The sequence below is a fragment of the Opisthocomus hoazin genome, chromosome 9, assembly GCF_030867145.1.
Source record: "Opisthocomus hoazin isolate bOpiHoa1 chromosome 9, bOpiHoa1.hap1, whole genome shotgun sequence".
Classification (NCBI taxonomy): domain Eukaryota; kingdom Metazoa; phylum Chordata; class Aves; order Opisthocomiformes; family Opisthocomidae; genus Opisthocomus; species Opisthocomus hoazin.
Window position 1 is genome coordinate 26330899 of NC_134422.1, and position 15975 is coordinate 26346873.

At 44.1% G+C, this 15975-nt stretch overlaps 2 protein-coding genes across 10 annotated transcripts in view; one reads left to right on the top strand and one right to left on the bottom strand.

The window, feature by feature from the left end:
- HNRNPA3 (heterogeneous nuclear ribonucleoprotein A3) overlaps positions 1-8907 on the top strand; it is a 22886-nt gene extending 13979 nt beyond the window's left edge. Inside the window, exons 13-14 of one of the 4 annotated variants that reach the window (XR_012764996.1) lie at positions 1403-1477; positions 5144-8907. The gene's annotated coding sequence lies outside the window, so the exon portion shown is untranslated. Of the gene's footprint in view, positions 1-1402; positions 3983-5143 lie in introns of those variants that run through there. The other 3 variants (XR_012764994.1, XR_012764995.1, XM_075429919.1) reach the window with 3 other exon arrangements.
- The window catches only part of NFE2L2 (NFE2 like bZIP transcription factor 2), a 26950-nt gene continuing 17522 nt past the window's right edge, over positions 6548-15975 (bottom strand). For all 6 annotated transcript variants that reach the window (XM_075429910.1, XM_075429913.1, XM_075429914.1 and 3 more), the window contains exons 2-5: positions 13874-14143; positions 13615-13710; positions 12742-12921; positions 6548-9115 (exon numbers count right to left, since the gene is read on the bottom strand). In XM_075429910.1, coding sequence (XP_075286025.1) covers positions 7907-9115; positions 12742-12921; positions 13615-13710; positions 13874-14143 — 1755 coding nt within the window. In that variant the 3' untranslated portion in view covers positions 6548-7906. The remainder of the gene's footprint in view (positions 9116-12741; positions 12922-13614; positions 13711-13873; positions 14144-15975) is intronic.

Below are 15975 nucleotides of genomic sequence, written 5' to 3' on the forward strand. Positions count from 1 at the left end.
TCAGCTCACATGAACCCTCTTGACCATTGCCAGGACAGTGCTTTCTGTCAATTCAGACTCAGAAGAGTAGGGACCCAGTCAATAGAAGAAATACTCAGACACTTGACAATGTGGTATTGGAATTACTCACACCTGTTTCACTGCTGGGTCAATGTGCAGTATAAGGTAAATGCGATTCCAGTGTAGGAATGAATCTGCAAAGATGTGTGAAATGGCTCAAGGCATAATCAGTCATATTAATAATGAATTACGATTTTAAGAAGTAGTAGAAAAATGAGTGTGTTGTTTGAAAAACAAAAAAAAATTAAACAATGTTATTTAAACACTGTTATTGGAGTGTATGTAGACTGCAGTACGCTAAAACAAGGAGCCGGTGTCAAGATGGTAGCCTCCAAACTGGATTTCAAAGTCTGCTTGTTTTTTTCTGTGGAGTTTTAAAATATCTCTAAAGTTAAAGCAAGAATTGGTGATTTAGTGAACGCTTCTGTTGTTGTACATTTTAATTTGGGCTTGGGGTGGGAGGGAGGCTGTATTTCAATAAAGGCATTTTTTAAACAACCCATTTGGAGTTTGAAAACGTTGAAAACTGAGATGCACCTCACTAGGGAGTGAGCTGCCCAGCTACCGACTTGCTTTGTACGTTACCACGCCTAGAAGATGTGTAGACTTGTATGTGGGGCCTGCACCTGATTGCAGGGACAACCGGAGGGCTGGGGTTGATGTCCCTTCTGACCACTGATCTGGTGTTCCTAAATTATAGAATGTATTGACAGTGTTCTTTTTAACAGGGCCTCTTGTAGCTGTATTGTGACAACCATGTTAACTTTGAAAAATAGTGTCGTAATAAACTGTATGAACAAGATCTGTATGCACCCTTTTAAGAGATGGATGTAAGTGACCGCTGTGTAGGTGGGTGGGGTAGTGTAGCTGCTGTTTGTGATGTGGAAAAGCGTAAGCCGAGAGGACAGCGTTGCAGAACCTAGGACGTACTTCTCTGACCCATACTTTGCTAAGGAGACTCGTAAGACAGGACTTCAGCAGCCTATTGAGTGTGGAGAAGTCAGCATAATTGCAGAATGACGAGGCAGCAGGAGCAACAGCTTCAACTTCCAGAAAAGTGAAGGCATAAGATACTGTGCTGATAGTCAGCAGCTTCCCAGAGGCTAGTTAATCTGCTTATCACAGCTGAAATATCGAAGAAAGTCTAGCAAGAGTTCTTCACCTTTTGGAACCTCCTTGAGTGATAGCTACTTGAGTTGACTCAAAATCAATAGGTCTAGCGTTTAGACCTGAAAGGAAGGGCAATGAGCATAGGTAAGGTTTGCCTTTAAAATTTTTTATGAATTATAAAGAGTAGCGGGAGGTTTTTAAACAAGGTAAGAGTAATTTCTTTGATTTTCAGGTTGAATGAGAAGCTGCTGCTTGACAAAATGGGGAATGTCTTGCACATCCTCTGCCATTGAAGGTTTCTGACTGGGTAAGACTTGTAGTGTATAGTACGGCGCTTATTTAACCCTGATTTCCTTCTAGGCTTTCCTTGGGCAGCCTTTTAGTGTCAAGGAAAGCCTTAGGTGCGAAGGAGTAAGTATTCTAGCACGCGCTATCCAGCGTTCCCCGGTCTCGGTGAGGGTTCCTTGCTGGCATAGTTGCTGTTCAAGAATCTTCCGTTCCTGGCAGGTACAAACTGGCTGCGCGTCTGAGGTGGACGAGACGGAAATGATCAATGTGTGGGAATACGTGCTTGGGGGGGCGGGGGGCTGCGGGGAAGTCGGTCGTTGCCTTGTAACGGAAAGGGGCGCCTGGACAGAAGCCTCACCAGAAGGGCGAGGGCGCTGACGCGGTTCACCGTGGCTCTCGGCAGCGTGTGGCGTGCTGCAGTAATTCTGCAGAGGCGCCCTGCTTTGCTTAGAGCAGCACTGGCCCTCCTCAGAAATCGGCCTTGGCTCACCAGGTGGGTTTGTATTTGTGGGCGCCAATCCAAGAGCTCCCTGTGGGATTTTCGGCGTTTTCAGGTGGGGTGCTTTGGTGGAGGCCAAAGCTGGGAGGTGATGCCCGGCTGAAAGCACAGCAGCATCATTGGGTGAATGGCAGTGAGAGAGCTTCCCGCGGAGCCTGCTTTGACGCACATTGGTTCTTAACTCTTGGAACGTGTATTTCCCTTTCTGCATCTTCGATTGTTACAGGTCTGCGATACTTTTATCTGCTTTTATGTAGTAATCTAGTGCCTGATAAAACTTACCAATACATTTCTGAGTCCACATTATTTTTGTGAAGTCAGTTTCTATGTTAGCGTTGGTTATGCTTCAGTTACTTGGAAAATAGTCAGGTGGAACCTCTGCGTTTCAGTTCAGCCTGGGGCTTGGGCATGTTCACAGGCTGATTCAGGTATTTAAACTTGCTGCTTGCTGTCTGTAAACACCCAGGAAGTGAACCCTTGATGTTATAATGTATAATTACCATTGTAAATTACTTCCAAGTTAACTTTTAATGTTGAGATTTTCATAGAATCGGGAGCTACTTAATGGAAATCTCACAATGACTGCAGATACTTCTAAGAACCACTGACAACCGTTGCTGGTCAGCCAGGTTTGAGCCCTGATGTAGCGCTGCCACAGTGGGGTGACAGCCCCTCCTCGGCAGCCGGGAAGAGAATTCGGGTGTCTGGCGATGCCTCGGTCGGGTGCGAACGCTTTGGCACTTGGGGGGAGGGGGAATGTTACGATTTTTTAAAATTTTTTTTAACAGTAAAATCTTGAAAATGCTTTAACAAAAGTAAGCTTTCCAAAGAGCTTTCTAGTTTTCATCCCGTCCCTAGGCCTGGCTGCAGAGCGAAGCTCTGCCTTTCCCCAACGCCAGAGGGTTCTGCATCGCTGCAGGCTCCTTCGGTGCTTCAGAGGGGTCCCTTGACACCACATCTAGAACTAGACACCCACTGTTAGAAGTATTTTCACATTTGGACTTACAACACCCTTGTCAGACCAGTTTGCTTAGTTTCAATTATTCATACCCCAATTTGTTCAGAAATAAACCCTGTCAAAGATAAAGGCATCCTTAAGGACTACTCGCTCTCGTGTGTCTTGGTCCAAGGGGCACTTCCAAGAGTTAAGAATATTGGTGTGTGGCCATGTTTTTCTGTAGTGGCTGCTGTTGAACCCAGCCGCTGCAAATGGAGCTGGAGCTGTAAAGATGCAAAGTTAACGAAGCATTGGTCCTTAAGCTGCCGTTCTGCAGAAGTTTATTTGGTACCTAAACCTGTGTGGTAATCTAAAAGCAAATGGTCCTTCCAGGTAGAAAAAGTGCATTTCCCCAAAAGGGGCCCAGGTTGATGCAGATGTGAGAGGTGTTTTGTTGTCACGGAGCACTGAAATGAAACACAGCCTCTTAACGGTGATATCCTTTAAATATTGAAGGCGGGAAGGGGAATGCTCCTGGTCTTCCAAGCGTTGCTGGTGTGCTGTGCTGACCTGCTGTCCTTGGTTCCTGTGTTTAAGACATTAACGTGTTTCCATACACTGTCTGCGCGGCGGTGGAATCTTCCCTTACCTGCCGGTCTGTGGTCTCTGACACGTTGTTTGTATCGAAATTGTGTGGAGCGTGAAAGAGCTTGAGTGCCACTACAATTCAGATATCTGATGGATGATTCTTTTTCTGCTGTGGGTGCTACAGGTTGACATCTCTGTCTAAGATTAGCTTTTTCCTGAACTAAAGTAACCCAAGTATCTTCGTAGAAGAAAAATGGCCTTCATGTAGAAGATAATATCGCAAGATGGGAAACAGAATAATGTGTTTTAATAACTGGCAAAGACTTCAAGAGCAATGGTGCTAGTGTGCTGAGAGCTTAGAACTTGTGGTTAAACAAGTTTAAAAATAGCATGGAAATTTGAAAATTTCAGTATAGTCCATAATGGATTGAAATTTGTTAAAATATTTCCATTTTGTATCAGAATAAAGTGTATATTGTCAAATGACTTACAATCTGAAATGCGTTGCCATCACCTTTTTTTAGTGCTGTGAGGAACACAAAGTGGTCTTAAATTACTGCAACCCATTGAGTTACAGGATCATCTCTCCAGCTCGGCACTGCACGTCGGAAAACTGTGGCTCAGCCCAGCTCCTCAGCTTTCTTTCAACGGTTTTAAAACGGGATGTTTTGATCAAGAAATAAAGGGTCTGCAGGAGGAGACTTGTCAGAGTGCCAGGTCAGCACGGCGATGCGTTAGACTTGGCCATGTCACAGGTCCCTCTCAGGTTTGGGAAGGTGCTCTGTACCTCTAATGATAATAAAATGAAGGACGTAGTTTGCAACCTGATGTTTTCACGTATACCAAAATAATCCACTGTGGAGTATTTTTTTTTTTTTCCTCGATGATGTCTGGCATTGCGCTGCGAGTACAACATTCACTGTGTTCGTGACAGGAAAAATACCGGTTTGAACTGAACGCAAGTTGTTGTGGTCCGAGTTCCTTCAGCCTGGTGGAATTCAAACCAGGCTGCTGCACTAGCTGCAGGGGTTTTGTTGCTCCATTCGTCCTGGTAATGGAGTAAGTATCCCTGTATTAGGTTTTAGGCACGCAGTAGGATGAATGCAACAGCCCCTGCAAAGGCTCCAAGGATGCCCTTTGGCTTTTCCATTAGTGCTAAAGTAAGGAACAAATCAAAGTTGAGGGCGGGGTTTACTGAGGTCACTTTTATAGCCGATTTGTATTAAAGTATTTGCATTGCAGCTAGAGAGAAGGTTTTCTCTGCATGTCATACATTTGATAGTCTAGTGCCTGGCGGGGGGAATCCAGGAGCTCTTTCTCTTCAGGTCTTCTGTGCTTTGCCATCAGCCCTACCTGGGTGTCAGCGTTGAAAGTTTGTCCAGGGCCGTAGCTTAGAGTGCTTCCTCCTTAATGCCCGTGCTCTGAAACTGCCATGCTTAAATCTGAATTAGGCCCTTGCGCTTTAAATGGCAGCAGCGTCCCATGTTCCCCGTGAGCGCTAACAGCATTTTCCTTCCCAGGCAGTGCTGGTGGCGAGGTCAACAGGCGCATTTGAACAGCAGCAGCAAGAAGAATACTGCTGCAGTATCTTGGGTTTAGTTCAGCAGGTGCTTGGCTGCCCTGGCTGCAGCCAGTGACCCTGCTCCGTCTATCCTGTCCAGCCTCCAGGTGTTCAGCTGCTGGTGCTGACTGCTGGCTCTGTAACGAGGGGTGTTTTCACGCTTGGGGTGTGTCAAGGACGGACAGGCTGATGTGCTGTTAGCAAGGAAGAAGGCTGGTACAAACAAGGTAAGCAGCTTCAAAGTGCCAAGTGGGTCGCCTGGGCTTACACTTCCCAAGGGCTTCTGCAAAAATAGAGGTGTAATGGGCAGGGCTCTGAGCACCGCCAGGGATGCTGCAAACCCGAGGCTCGAGTGTCCGTTGTGACTGCGCTGTATCTGCTGCCTCGGACACAGGCACTGTGGGGCAGGACCTCACCCGAAAGCCTGCAGCAAGTGACACAGTATGAGAAGCTGTGTGAAGCTCTTAACTTTTCTCTTGAGGTGGGCAGGGCTGGACCATCTGATAGTCCCAGGCTCAGGTACCCCAGACTTGCTGCTGGTGCTCAGCTGTTACCCCTGCCTTGTAAAGAGGATGCGGTCAATGGGGTCGTGGCTGCTGGCACGACGCTGCCCTGGAGCAAAGCTGCCAGGCCTCCCTGCTCTGCTGCCCTGCCCCTGCCCCTCGGGGTAGCTGCGGTTGTGCTGCCTGTGGAGTGCCAGGGAGAGCAAGTGCCCATGTGCACCGGGTACCAGAGAGGCTGCTGCTGCTCAGGGTCAGTGAATGAGGTAACATGAAGATGAAAGGCGATGTGACAAAGATTGGAAATAAAAAAGTTATTTGGGATAATAAAAACGAAAGGTGATTGATTGATGAGTTGCACTGATACTGCTGTGACCAAGTGGACAATGGAACAGCCCCTGGAAGTCTGTGTGCAGGGAAGAACCAAACTGGTACCTGCGTAGTCGTAGGCTAGGAACTAGTTACAGCTACTGGAGGGGCTTGGAGTCACCAGCAAGCTGCATGGAAGCAGCAAAGGTCGACAACAGGAGAACTTCCATTGCATCCTGTGACAGAGTAACGCTCATCAGAACTACAGCTTTCTCTGTCAGTTGCCCAGCCTTCCTCTTTGCGCCTTGTTTTTTTCTGAGGACACTCAGAAGGTCCATAAAAAGTGGTACAGTATGCAATTGGGATCGTGATACGATTATTATATCTAAAATTGTTCTTTTGGCTTTCATGGTCTGGCCAGGAGTTGAGATGCTTTCTGCTGGATATTGCAACTCCACTGTGGTTAAACAGTTTGGGAAATAAAAATCTCAAGACTGAATTCACCAGCAACTGTGTAATTTTATTTAGCATTACTCTAACTTTGTGCATAATGAGCTAATGGAAGGCTGGGTTCCTAATCTGACCTCCCCCTTTAGTTCCTTTTCCCTACAACATTCAACAATCTTTGAGGGTCCCACTCTACCCTTTTTTTCAGTAGCTCCAGTTCCGTCTTTTAAAAAAAATGTACAATAAGATCTTGCAAAACAACTTGGTATTTATTATACTAAATAATTTATGCATAATATTGTAATAGACAAAATATTCCTAAAATGATGTAGAGCACCAGTGGCAGAAAAAGCATTTCAGATTATACATGCCTTTTAGAAATTTCACTGGGAAGACGAAGGAAGATGATACGGTTTTTAACGATCAGATCAACACGTGTAACTGCAAATTATGCATTTTCTATACTCAAAAAATCCACAACGATCAAGTACAGAGTGCACCTGAAAAGCAAGCAAAACAATGATATTTATTTGCCCAACTTTTATTCTCTTACAAATCATAATTTAAACACCACAACGCTTTGCAGTGAATTGAGCACAGGTTCCAGACAGTGCCGTTGGTTTCTGCAAGCTCCAAAGCAACCGCAGTGACGATCGGCGCTCGCTGATTGCAGTCAGAGACACACAGTGGGTTTCTGGAACAATGACTCAAAAGCGTACAGAATTTTTAGTTGGAAAAATGCATAATGCTGACAGTGTCTTCATTAACAGATTTTTAAATGCCTTTGGAGGAAAGATCACATCAGGAATTGAAGCAGTGTTCAAAGAGCAAAACAAAAGTTATGTAAACTCTGCACAGACTTGAAACTGAACGACGTTCGGTTACACAGTCCTCCCAACGGCCGTTACCGTCACGCTGCACGGCACGTTCGTGGTGCTGGCGCTGCTGGGTGACGCATGGCGGGTTATTAAGCGTATTGGTTACATGAAAACTTCGCCTTGGAAAACTAGTGAGGAGTTCCCTTCTTTAGGGAAACAAATGCGTATGAAGTAGAGTTAAACAGAGTTTAATGAACTGATAAATCGAAATCAAACCCTAAGTATCAACTTTTATACTAAATTAAAATCATATATTAAATATAAAGCAAGTATAAATGTGTAAGAAAAATGGAAAACAAACACTTGCATCTTTATAAAAAATTATCAGAAGCCATACTATTCATCTTGCAAGAAATTATTTTTGGAAGGCTAAAATCATTTATATATATATCTCAAATAAATCTATGAATATAACAAGAGATAGAAACAGTATATAAATATGGTATCTTTAAATATTTACACGTATATGGAAACTAGTCAAAGTGGTGCTATATAAGAAGGAAATGTCTGTTACAAAAGTGAGATTAGTTTTGCATACATCCGTCTGCATACACGATCAGTTTTAAACTTGCATCTTCCATAAACTAAGATCATTAACTTTAAAATCATCATTGCATAGAATTACTTGAAAAATATTACCTAATTCTGCATTCCACCTCACAGTAAAAACTATCAGGGTAGCGATACAAAAATAGTAACTCGGAGCGGAGCAGCCAGCTGTGCTGCCCTTCAAAGTTTAGTCTCTGACCTCCTGCCTTTAGGAACAAGGAAGACGTTGCCGTCTCTCGTTTGCTGCAGTGAATACTCACTGGGGGAGTAAGACTTTCCGTCTTCATCGCGTAGCATGCTGAAGACCTCAAGGTATAAGGTGGTTAGCTGCTTCTTCATTTGACGAAGGCTTTTGTCATGCTCTCCTTTTTCCTTAAGCAATTTCTCTTTCTCGTCTTTTAGGTGACTCAAGTCTTGCTCCAGTTCCACTATATTTTCCAGTTTTCTTTTACGGCAGTTTTGAGCAGCCACCTTGTTCTTGCCTCTCCTGCGTATGTCTCGAATAAGCGCAAGCTGGGCTTCACTGAACTGCTCCTTTGACATCATTTCGTTGAAGTCATCAACTGGGAGATTGATGATTTTTTCGACAGGGAAAGGGATCTGCAGAGCTTTTGCTCTCTGCTCATCTCTCGTGAGATGAGCTTCAAGGCGGCCTGAAGGTTTATCTTTTGTGAACGGAGCTTTGGGGTGGCCCGGGCCCACGGGGGGTTCTTTCTTTGGTGTGTCTGTACACTGCAAAGCAGGTGTTTGAGTGCTCGGCCCCACGGCAGGCAGCACCGGATCCTGGAACTGCAACGAGTACGCGCTCGCGTTGCTCTGCGGCACGCTTCCAGGAGCGCTATCTGTGTCTTCCATCTCGGAATCGCTGCAGCCAAAAGTCTTATCCCCACAGGCAGACGATTCCACAGAGTGCTGAGGCGACGCGATGCTAGAACTTGCATTCAGTGAAATACCAGAGTCAGAATCGCTACATTCTGGTACGGTTCCTGAGTGGTTGCCGTTGAAAGCTTTACACAGGGAGAAATCGGAAAGATCAATAGGTTCACTCAGAATTTCCGCAAGTGATTGACTGATAGTGTTTGTCGTTGCTGTGCCACTGTTCACCTTCGTATCAATAAAGGCGGTGTAGAAATCCTCACAGAAATCGGAGTTTGCAGGGGACATGTCATTTAAAGAGTTCACACTCAGCTGGCTGGTGTCTTCTGGTGGCAAAATGCTGGAAAAGGGGCCCTCGATACTATCCAGGAAATCTGGACCGCAGTTACCATCTTTTCTCATGATGGGTAATGAGCTGTAGTAACTATAGCTGTTGTGCATCTCCGTTGGCTTGGTTTCAGGGCTTGTGATTGTGCTTACCTCAGCCAGGTTATCATTTTCGATGTTAAGACACTACACGGGAAACGTGAGAGAGAGAAGATGAGCAACACATCACCAACTGATGATAAACCCTTTTTCCATAACCCACAAACATTAAATATTTTAGCATTCAACATGCACATAAAATGGGTATTACAACACTGCTGTAACCCAGCTGACTACAACACTTCTACTACGGAGAGGCAATCAAGGGAGGAGACTGGATACCTAAGCAGAGTACGAAGCAACTTGTTCTGGACAAAGCTATTTAAAGACAGCAGAGCCTCTCGAACTCGTAGCAAGGTGCTGAAGCACCCAGTCCAACGCACTCTGACGCTACCTGGAAGCTGCATGGAGCCCTCCTGCTCCGCTAACTTGCTAGTGGGGATCCTGGAGCTGCCCGGTCTGAGCTGCTCACAAGCACCACAGCACATGGCACTAGTACAGCAAATGTAAAATCCCTGAATGAGACTCAGTGAACACTACCAGCACACAATTATTTCTAGCACTCAATTTCATGTTGTGCAATAGATTTATTTTCCTCAAAAAAACAAGGTTCTTTCAGGATTTACTGAGCTAAGAGAGGAAGCCTACAGAGAGGATGACCTTCCTTTGGTCGAGGAGGACTGCGTGAGGCATCGCTTAAGCAATCTGGATGCCCACAAATCCATGGGCCCCGAAGGAATGCACCCACGAGTGCTGAGGGAGCTGGCAGATGTCATTGCTGAGCCACTCTCCATCATCTTCGAAAGGTCCTGGAGGACAGGAGAGGTGCCTGAGGACTGGAGAAAAGCCAGTGTCACTCCAATCTTCAAAAAGGGCAAGAAGGAGGACTCAGGGAACTACAGGCCGGTCAGCCTCACCTCCATCCCGGGAAAGATGATGGAGCAGCTCATTCTAGAGGTCATCATCAAGCAAGTGGAGGAAAAGAAGGTTATCAGGAGTAGTCAGCATGGATTCACCAAGAGGAAATCATGCCTGACCAATCTGATAGCTTTCTACGAGGGCAGGACTGGCTGGGTAGATGAGGGGAGAGCCATGGATGTTGTCTACCTCGACTTCAGCAAGGCTTTCGACACAGTCTCCCATAACATCCTCCTAAGGAAGCTCAGGAAGTGTGGGCTGGATGAGTGGTCAGTGAGGTAGATTGAGAACTGGCTGAATGGCAGAGCTCAGAGGGTTGTCGTCAGCGGTGCTGAGTCTAGTTGGAGGCTGGTAACTAGTGGTGTTCCCCAGGGGTCAGTACTGGGCCCAGTCTTCTTCATCAATGACCTGGATGAAGAGTTAGAGTGTGCCCTCAGCAAGTTTGCTGATGACACCAAACTGGGAGGAGTGGTGGATACACTAGCAGGCTGTGCTGCCATTCAGTGTGACCTGGACAGTCTGGAGAGTTGGGCAGAGAGGAACCTGATGAGGTTCAACAAGGGCAAGTGCAGGGTCCTGCACCTGGGGAGGAACAACCCCATGCATCAGTACAGGCCAGGGACTGAACTGCTGGAGACCAGCTCTGCGGAGAGGGACCTGGGAGTGCTGGTGGGCAACAAGCTGATCATGAGCCAGCAGTGTGTCCTGGTTGCCAAGAAGGCCAATGGAATCCTGGCGTGCACTAAGAAGAGTGTGGCCAGCAGGACGAGGGAGGTTCTCCTTCCCCTCTGCCCTAGTGAGGCCCCACCTGGAGTACTCTGTCCAGTTCTGGGCTCCCCAGTTCAAGAAAGATGAGGAGCTACTGGTGAGAGTCCAGTGGAGGGCTACGAAGATGACGAGGGGACTGGAGCATCTCTCCTATGAGGAAGCGCTGAGGGAGCTGGGCTTGTTTAGCCTGAAGCAGAGAAGGCTGAGAGGGGACCTTATAAATGCCTATAAATATCTCAAGGGTGGGTGTCAGGAGGATGGGGCCAAGCTCTTTTGAGTGGTGCCCAGTGACAGGACAAGGGGCAATGGGCACAAACTGAACCACAGGAAGTTCCGTCTGAACATGAGGAAGAACTTCTTCCCTCTGAGGGTGACAGAGCACTGGAACAGGCTGCCCAGGGAGGTTGTGGAGTCTCCTTCTCTGGAGATATTCAAGACCCGCCTGGACAAGGTCCTGTGCAGCCTGCTGTAGGTGACCCTGCTTCGGCAGGGGGGTTGGACTAGATGACCCACAGAGGTCCCTTCCAACCCATAACATTCTGTGATTCTGTGAATGAAGCAGCTGTTCAGTGCAGAGAAATGGAACTCTCAGTGAAGTAAAGAGCACGCTAACATGAAGCCCTGCAAACATTCACTCACCCCACGTACTTTTAGTTAAGCCGGCTAACATCAGTGTGAGCGCCGACGACTATTAAGTTGACGGGCTTTCATTGGCTGCAAGACCAATGTTCTTTCCAACGGGGTGGCAGCTTCTTAACTGAAGCGAAATAAGTGTGCCTGCTGTCCCCAAAGAGTTAGGCAATTACCAAAACGATTCCATTTCTCTAAGAAGGGACCACACACTGATTATTTAACCAGAGATCATTCGAGGCTTAAGCTAAGGTTTTGAATGAGACATATCTTTTTTTTCCTTTTCCTCAAATGTAATTTGTAAAAGGTGATGCCCTCAGTTTAATTATCTCACTGGTTTCAGAAGATTACTCACTCACTATCCAGAACTATTGCCAGGATAATTTTGTTTCATTTCCTCATCTATTCTCAGCATCACTGCTGCCTCTTCACAGCCAGTTGCCCTTGTTACTTAAGTGGGGCTTTTAAGCCTCCCACAACAGTAAAGATTAGGAAACTCGGAAAATTTTGAAAAATATAAAAAGAAGAAGGGAAAGTAGAGTGGTAGGAAAAATGCAGTTCCTGCAAACACTTTTTTTTTAAAATATGATTTGGATTTACAGGCATTCCACTGAGCATTCATTTCTTATGTTAACAGCATAAAGCAGAGCAGCATCATGCTGAAGCAATAAATTTACTCAGTTTTGTAGTTAAATCTAAGGACAATATAAATAGAAACATAAGGATGGGAGAAGAAAAAAACCCTAGATGTCCTCTGTAATGCCCAATTTAGTACTATAGCAAAGTGATTTTTTGTTCCTTTGAAATATTCGGTTCAATTACGTTACACAATTACTTCTTACTGAACATACATAAACAACAGCTATGTGACTATACCTGACTCTTCTTTGTATCTAAATATATGTTCTATTACCATCTTTACAAAACCTTTTCCTTAGATAAAAGCTGAATGCAAAAGTAACCATAAATGATTTACACAATCTACTTCGACACAGCAAAAAACCCCATTTACAGTCATGCTTGTGGAAACAATTCCTGTTGTAGATCCATAATTCAGAAGTGCCCATTTTTAAGTAGCTGCCATTTCAACCACAATCACGCTGCAACACAGTGCATACAGAGGCAAACAATGATTTGCTAAACACAAGGAAGTTCGATTGGAAAGACAGACTGTGTCTTATTAAGGTCTTCTGATAAACAACTAATTTCCTTCCTCCTACATATTTTTCGAGATATTATTTTAAAAAAATTAAAAGCTCATATTGAGTTATAGAATCCAACATGATAGACATAATCACAATCTGTTACGAAGCTCTTCTACTGCATTCTACAAAATGCCATACTCTTCCACAATATCATGCTATTTTTTTCAGGTGCTTATCATACTAAACCTTTACCTGTAACTCTGGAAGGGACAATAATTCTTCCCAAACTTGCTCTATGTTCTGCATATTCTCTGCATCAGTAAGTGGAACTAGAACAGGTGATTCAAGTGGCTGAGTTTGATCAGAGGAAATGAAGACTGGGTTGCTATCGATCTGAGCAGGAACCAGTGACTGAAATGCAGCTGAAGAAGCCTGGAGTGTTAAAAAAATAAAAATTTTAAAAAAACAAACAAAGCAAAAACAACACCCCCCCCACCCCCACCCCTCCACTCCATTAAAAAAACCCACTCCAAAAAACAACTTTGAATTTTCCAAAGCAAAACTCTGGGTTTTGGTGTTCTACCATTTCTGCAGAACAGACAGGTATTTCTTAACAAACACATTTTTTGTAAATAACAGGATAATATAAAAATATTCCCATGAAAAGGGTTTTGGTATTAAGGAAAGAAATAAGAAACAAAAGCTAGAAACTGACTGGTGAAGGGCCTGTCTTTACACATCAAACAGGCCGGGTCAGCACAGGGAAACAAGGCGTCTCAAGTGCACGAACTCCAGATCTGCACTAAGCTCGCTGCAGCCAAGGGACGAAGTCCACTGCCGTTATTTGCAGGACCCGGCACGACTGCCATCAGCTGGCGGTAGGAACCGAACCCTGCCTGCAGGATTCAGTAAGCAGCAGGAACACAAGAGCACCCTCCACTCCCTCCGGACGCGGCCCTACTTTAAGCCGGCTACACTGCCTTACTCCAGTTGGACCGGCTTGGGGACAAAACTCAAAGCGTATCACAAACTAGTATCTTGGTGAAGACAAATCTTATTAAGAGAAGACACGAGACTGATCCCTTAGAAGATCACCCGTGAAACCGCTGCGCTGAGCATTTTTACCTCATTGTCGTCTATAAATGGGAATGCTTCTGCCAAGAGCTGCATGCAGTCATCAAAGGACAAGGCCTCTGCTTCTGGTTTTGAAGTCTGTGTGGTCTAAACAGGAAAGTTATGAAAAAATGTTACTGCATCTTTGAATAACTGAAGAATCTTCCATTACAGCAACAAATGCAAATTCATTTTAGGTAACCACTAACGTTATGTCTTCCTATGAATGGAAAAAGGGTTAAACGCACTCACAAACACGTTAAGAGTTTACCTGTGAAAAACCGATGGGTGGCTCAGAATTTTCTGAGTGAATGCGCTGAGCTGACTGAACGGGAACAAATTCACCTGTCTCTTCGTCTAACTCCAGCTGAGCCAGCAAGGCTTTCTCCTGCTCTTTTTGGAGCTGCTCTTGTCTTTCCCTTTCAAGTTTCTTCTGTTTCTCGAGTTCATACTCCTTCTGCCGTTGACTCAAATCAAAAACTTCACGCCTTGCCCCAAGGTCTATATCTTGCCTCCAAAGGATGTCAATCAAGTTCATGTCCTGTAACAGAAACGCTTTTTTAAAGCAAGCCTCCTCCCCAGCAAAACTGGTTTAGCACAACAGCAAATCTTTTAAATTCTGTATCAAACAGGCAGACTCATCTAACTGAGGCTTATTCTCTTAATCCTACAAAATTATCTAAAATATCGCTCTATACGACCTTTCTAAAGTGTGTGAACTGATTGTTTGGTTGCTGTGGCCCGCACACAGGCTCATAAAAACTAAGCAATTTATTACAGTTGGTAAGGCAATACACAAACTTGCCAGAGGATAAACACATTATTCTTTCCTAAGTTAGTCATAGAAAACATGAAGCTATAGAATGAATGATGTCACATTAAGAAAGTCATTTTTAGGAGAAAAAAACAGAAATTGAAAAGTTTGCCCACATAAGTATTTTTCAGTATGATCTTAAAAAACTGTAAAAGCTGACTGAAAACATGATGGAGGCTGTCTGAAGTAACTATAATAGCCACACTGCAAAACGTATTTTAAAATATTTATGTTCCATCCTGGTATTAAGTATTAATCTTCAAGATCAGCAGAACAGGGCTTCAGAGTCAGAGGATAACCTGGTTTCAAAGTCACCAAGCAATATAACATCACTATAGCACTAAACACCATTATTACAGATATTACTAAAAAAATTGTAATCTCATCAACTTCAAGTCAAAGTTGATGCTCTAAGTGCGGTCGGTTTGGAGCAGCTGAGTGTAAACTAGGGGTCAACAGGTGTCAAATATTGTCAATCAGTTGGCCTCTGGCTCATCACAGAGTCAATCATTATCAGAAAACTAACAATGACCTAAATTTCTTGGAAATCAGCTACCCCTTGCACCTATAGTGTTTCAGAAGACAAATTAAACTCTGCTATTTAGGGAAAACCACCCAGTTAGTATTACTTGATTTGACTACAATTTATCTTCATTTATTGCATAAGGGTTTTTTTGGGGGGAAGGGAGTTGGTGGGTTGTTCGGAGTTTTTGCTGTTTAAATATTCAATATTTTTAAGGTCTGAAGTTTGGACTATTTTCTTCTGTGAAGAAAACATAACACCCAAAAAAATCATCAATCTGGACGTTAGCTGATACAGAATTTTAATACTTGGTAGCCACATTTGTCAGATGGGTAAACGCCAACAATTTCTAGCTGGTGCCTGGGAGTTTTGATTTTATGGCATATTTCATTATTCTTTAAACTACCCTTTTGCAGCGGCACACAAAAATAATCTTTGGTGTTGGGAATTCTCATCAGGCTACCACACTACAAATAATACACCAAACACTACCTTGCATTTAAACAGAACTTCACTGATTCAGTTAGCAGTTCTACACCCAAGATACTTTTATTTCACCACCATATCAAATTAAAATACTCCTGTATCGCTAAATACTATTTTCAAATAGAAAAGCAAAGTAACCTGCATGCCAAGTCCTGCTGCCACTCAAAACGATCACTTCTGTACAACAGTTATGGCAAAAAGCCTTAGGGTAAATCCACATGGGAAGAAACCAATTCAGTATTCTCACTTCTTTGTTAAAAATTCTATATCATTAGCACTCACTTTTGTAGATGGCATGAACTACTTCTACCAGTTACTAAAAAAATAACTTTAAAATTGGTCAGTTACATAAAATATCTGTGTCTGACACAATGCAGGCATTCCCAAATCTAAGACATATTTAATATACCTTGCTGGGAGAGACCAAACTCAGCTTTAACAGCCAGCAATGAAGAAGCTGAAATAATTACAGTGGCTGCCCAAGACAATGTTTGGTGCCTCCAGATTGGCAGGGTAAAACAAACTAATTAAGTTCTGCAGTAATTGGAGA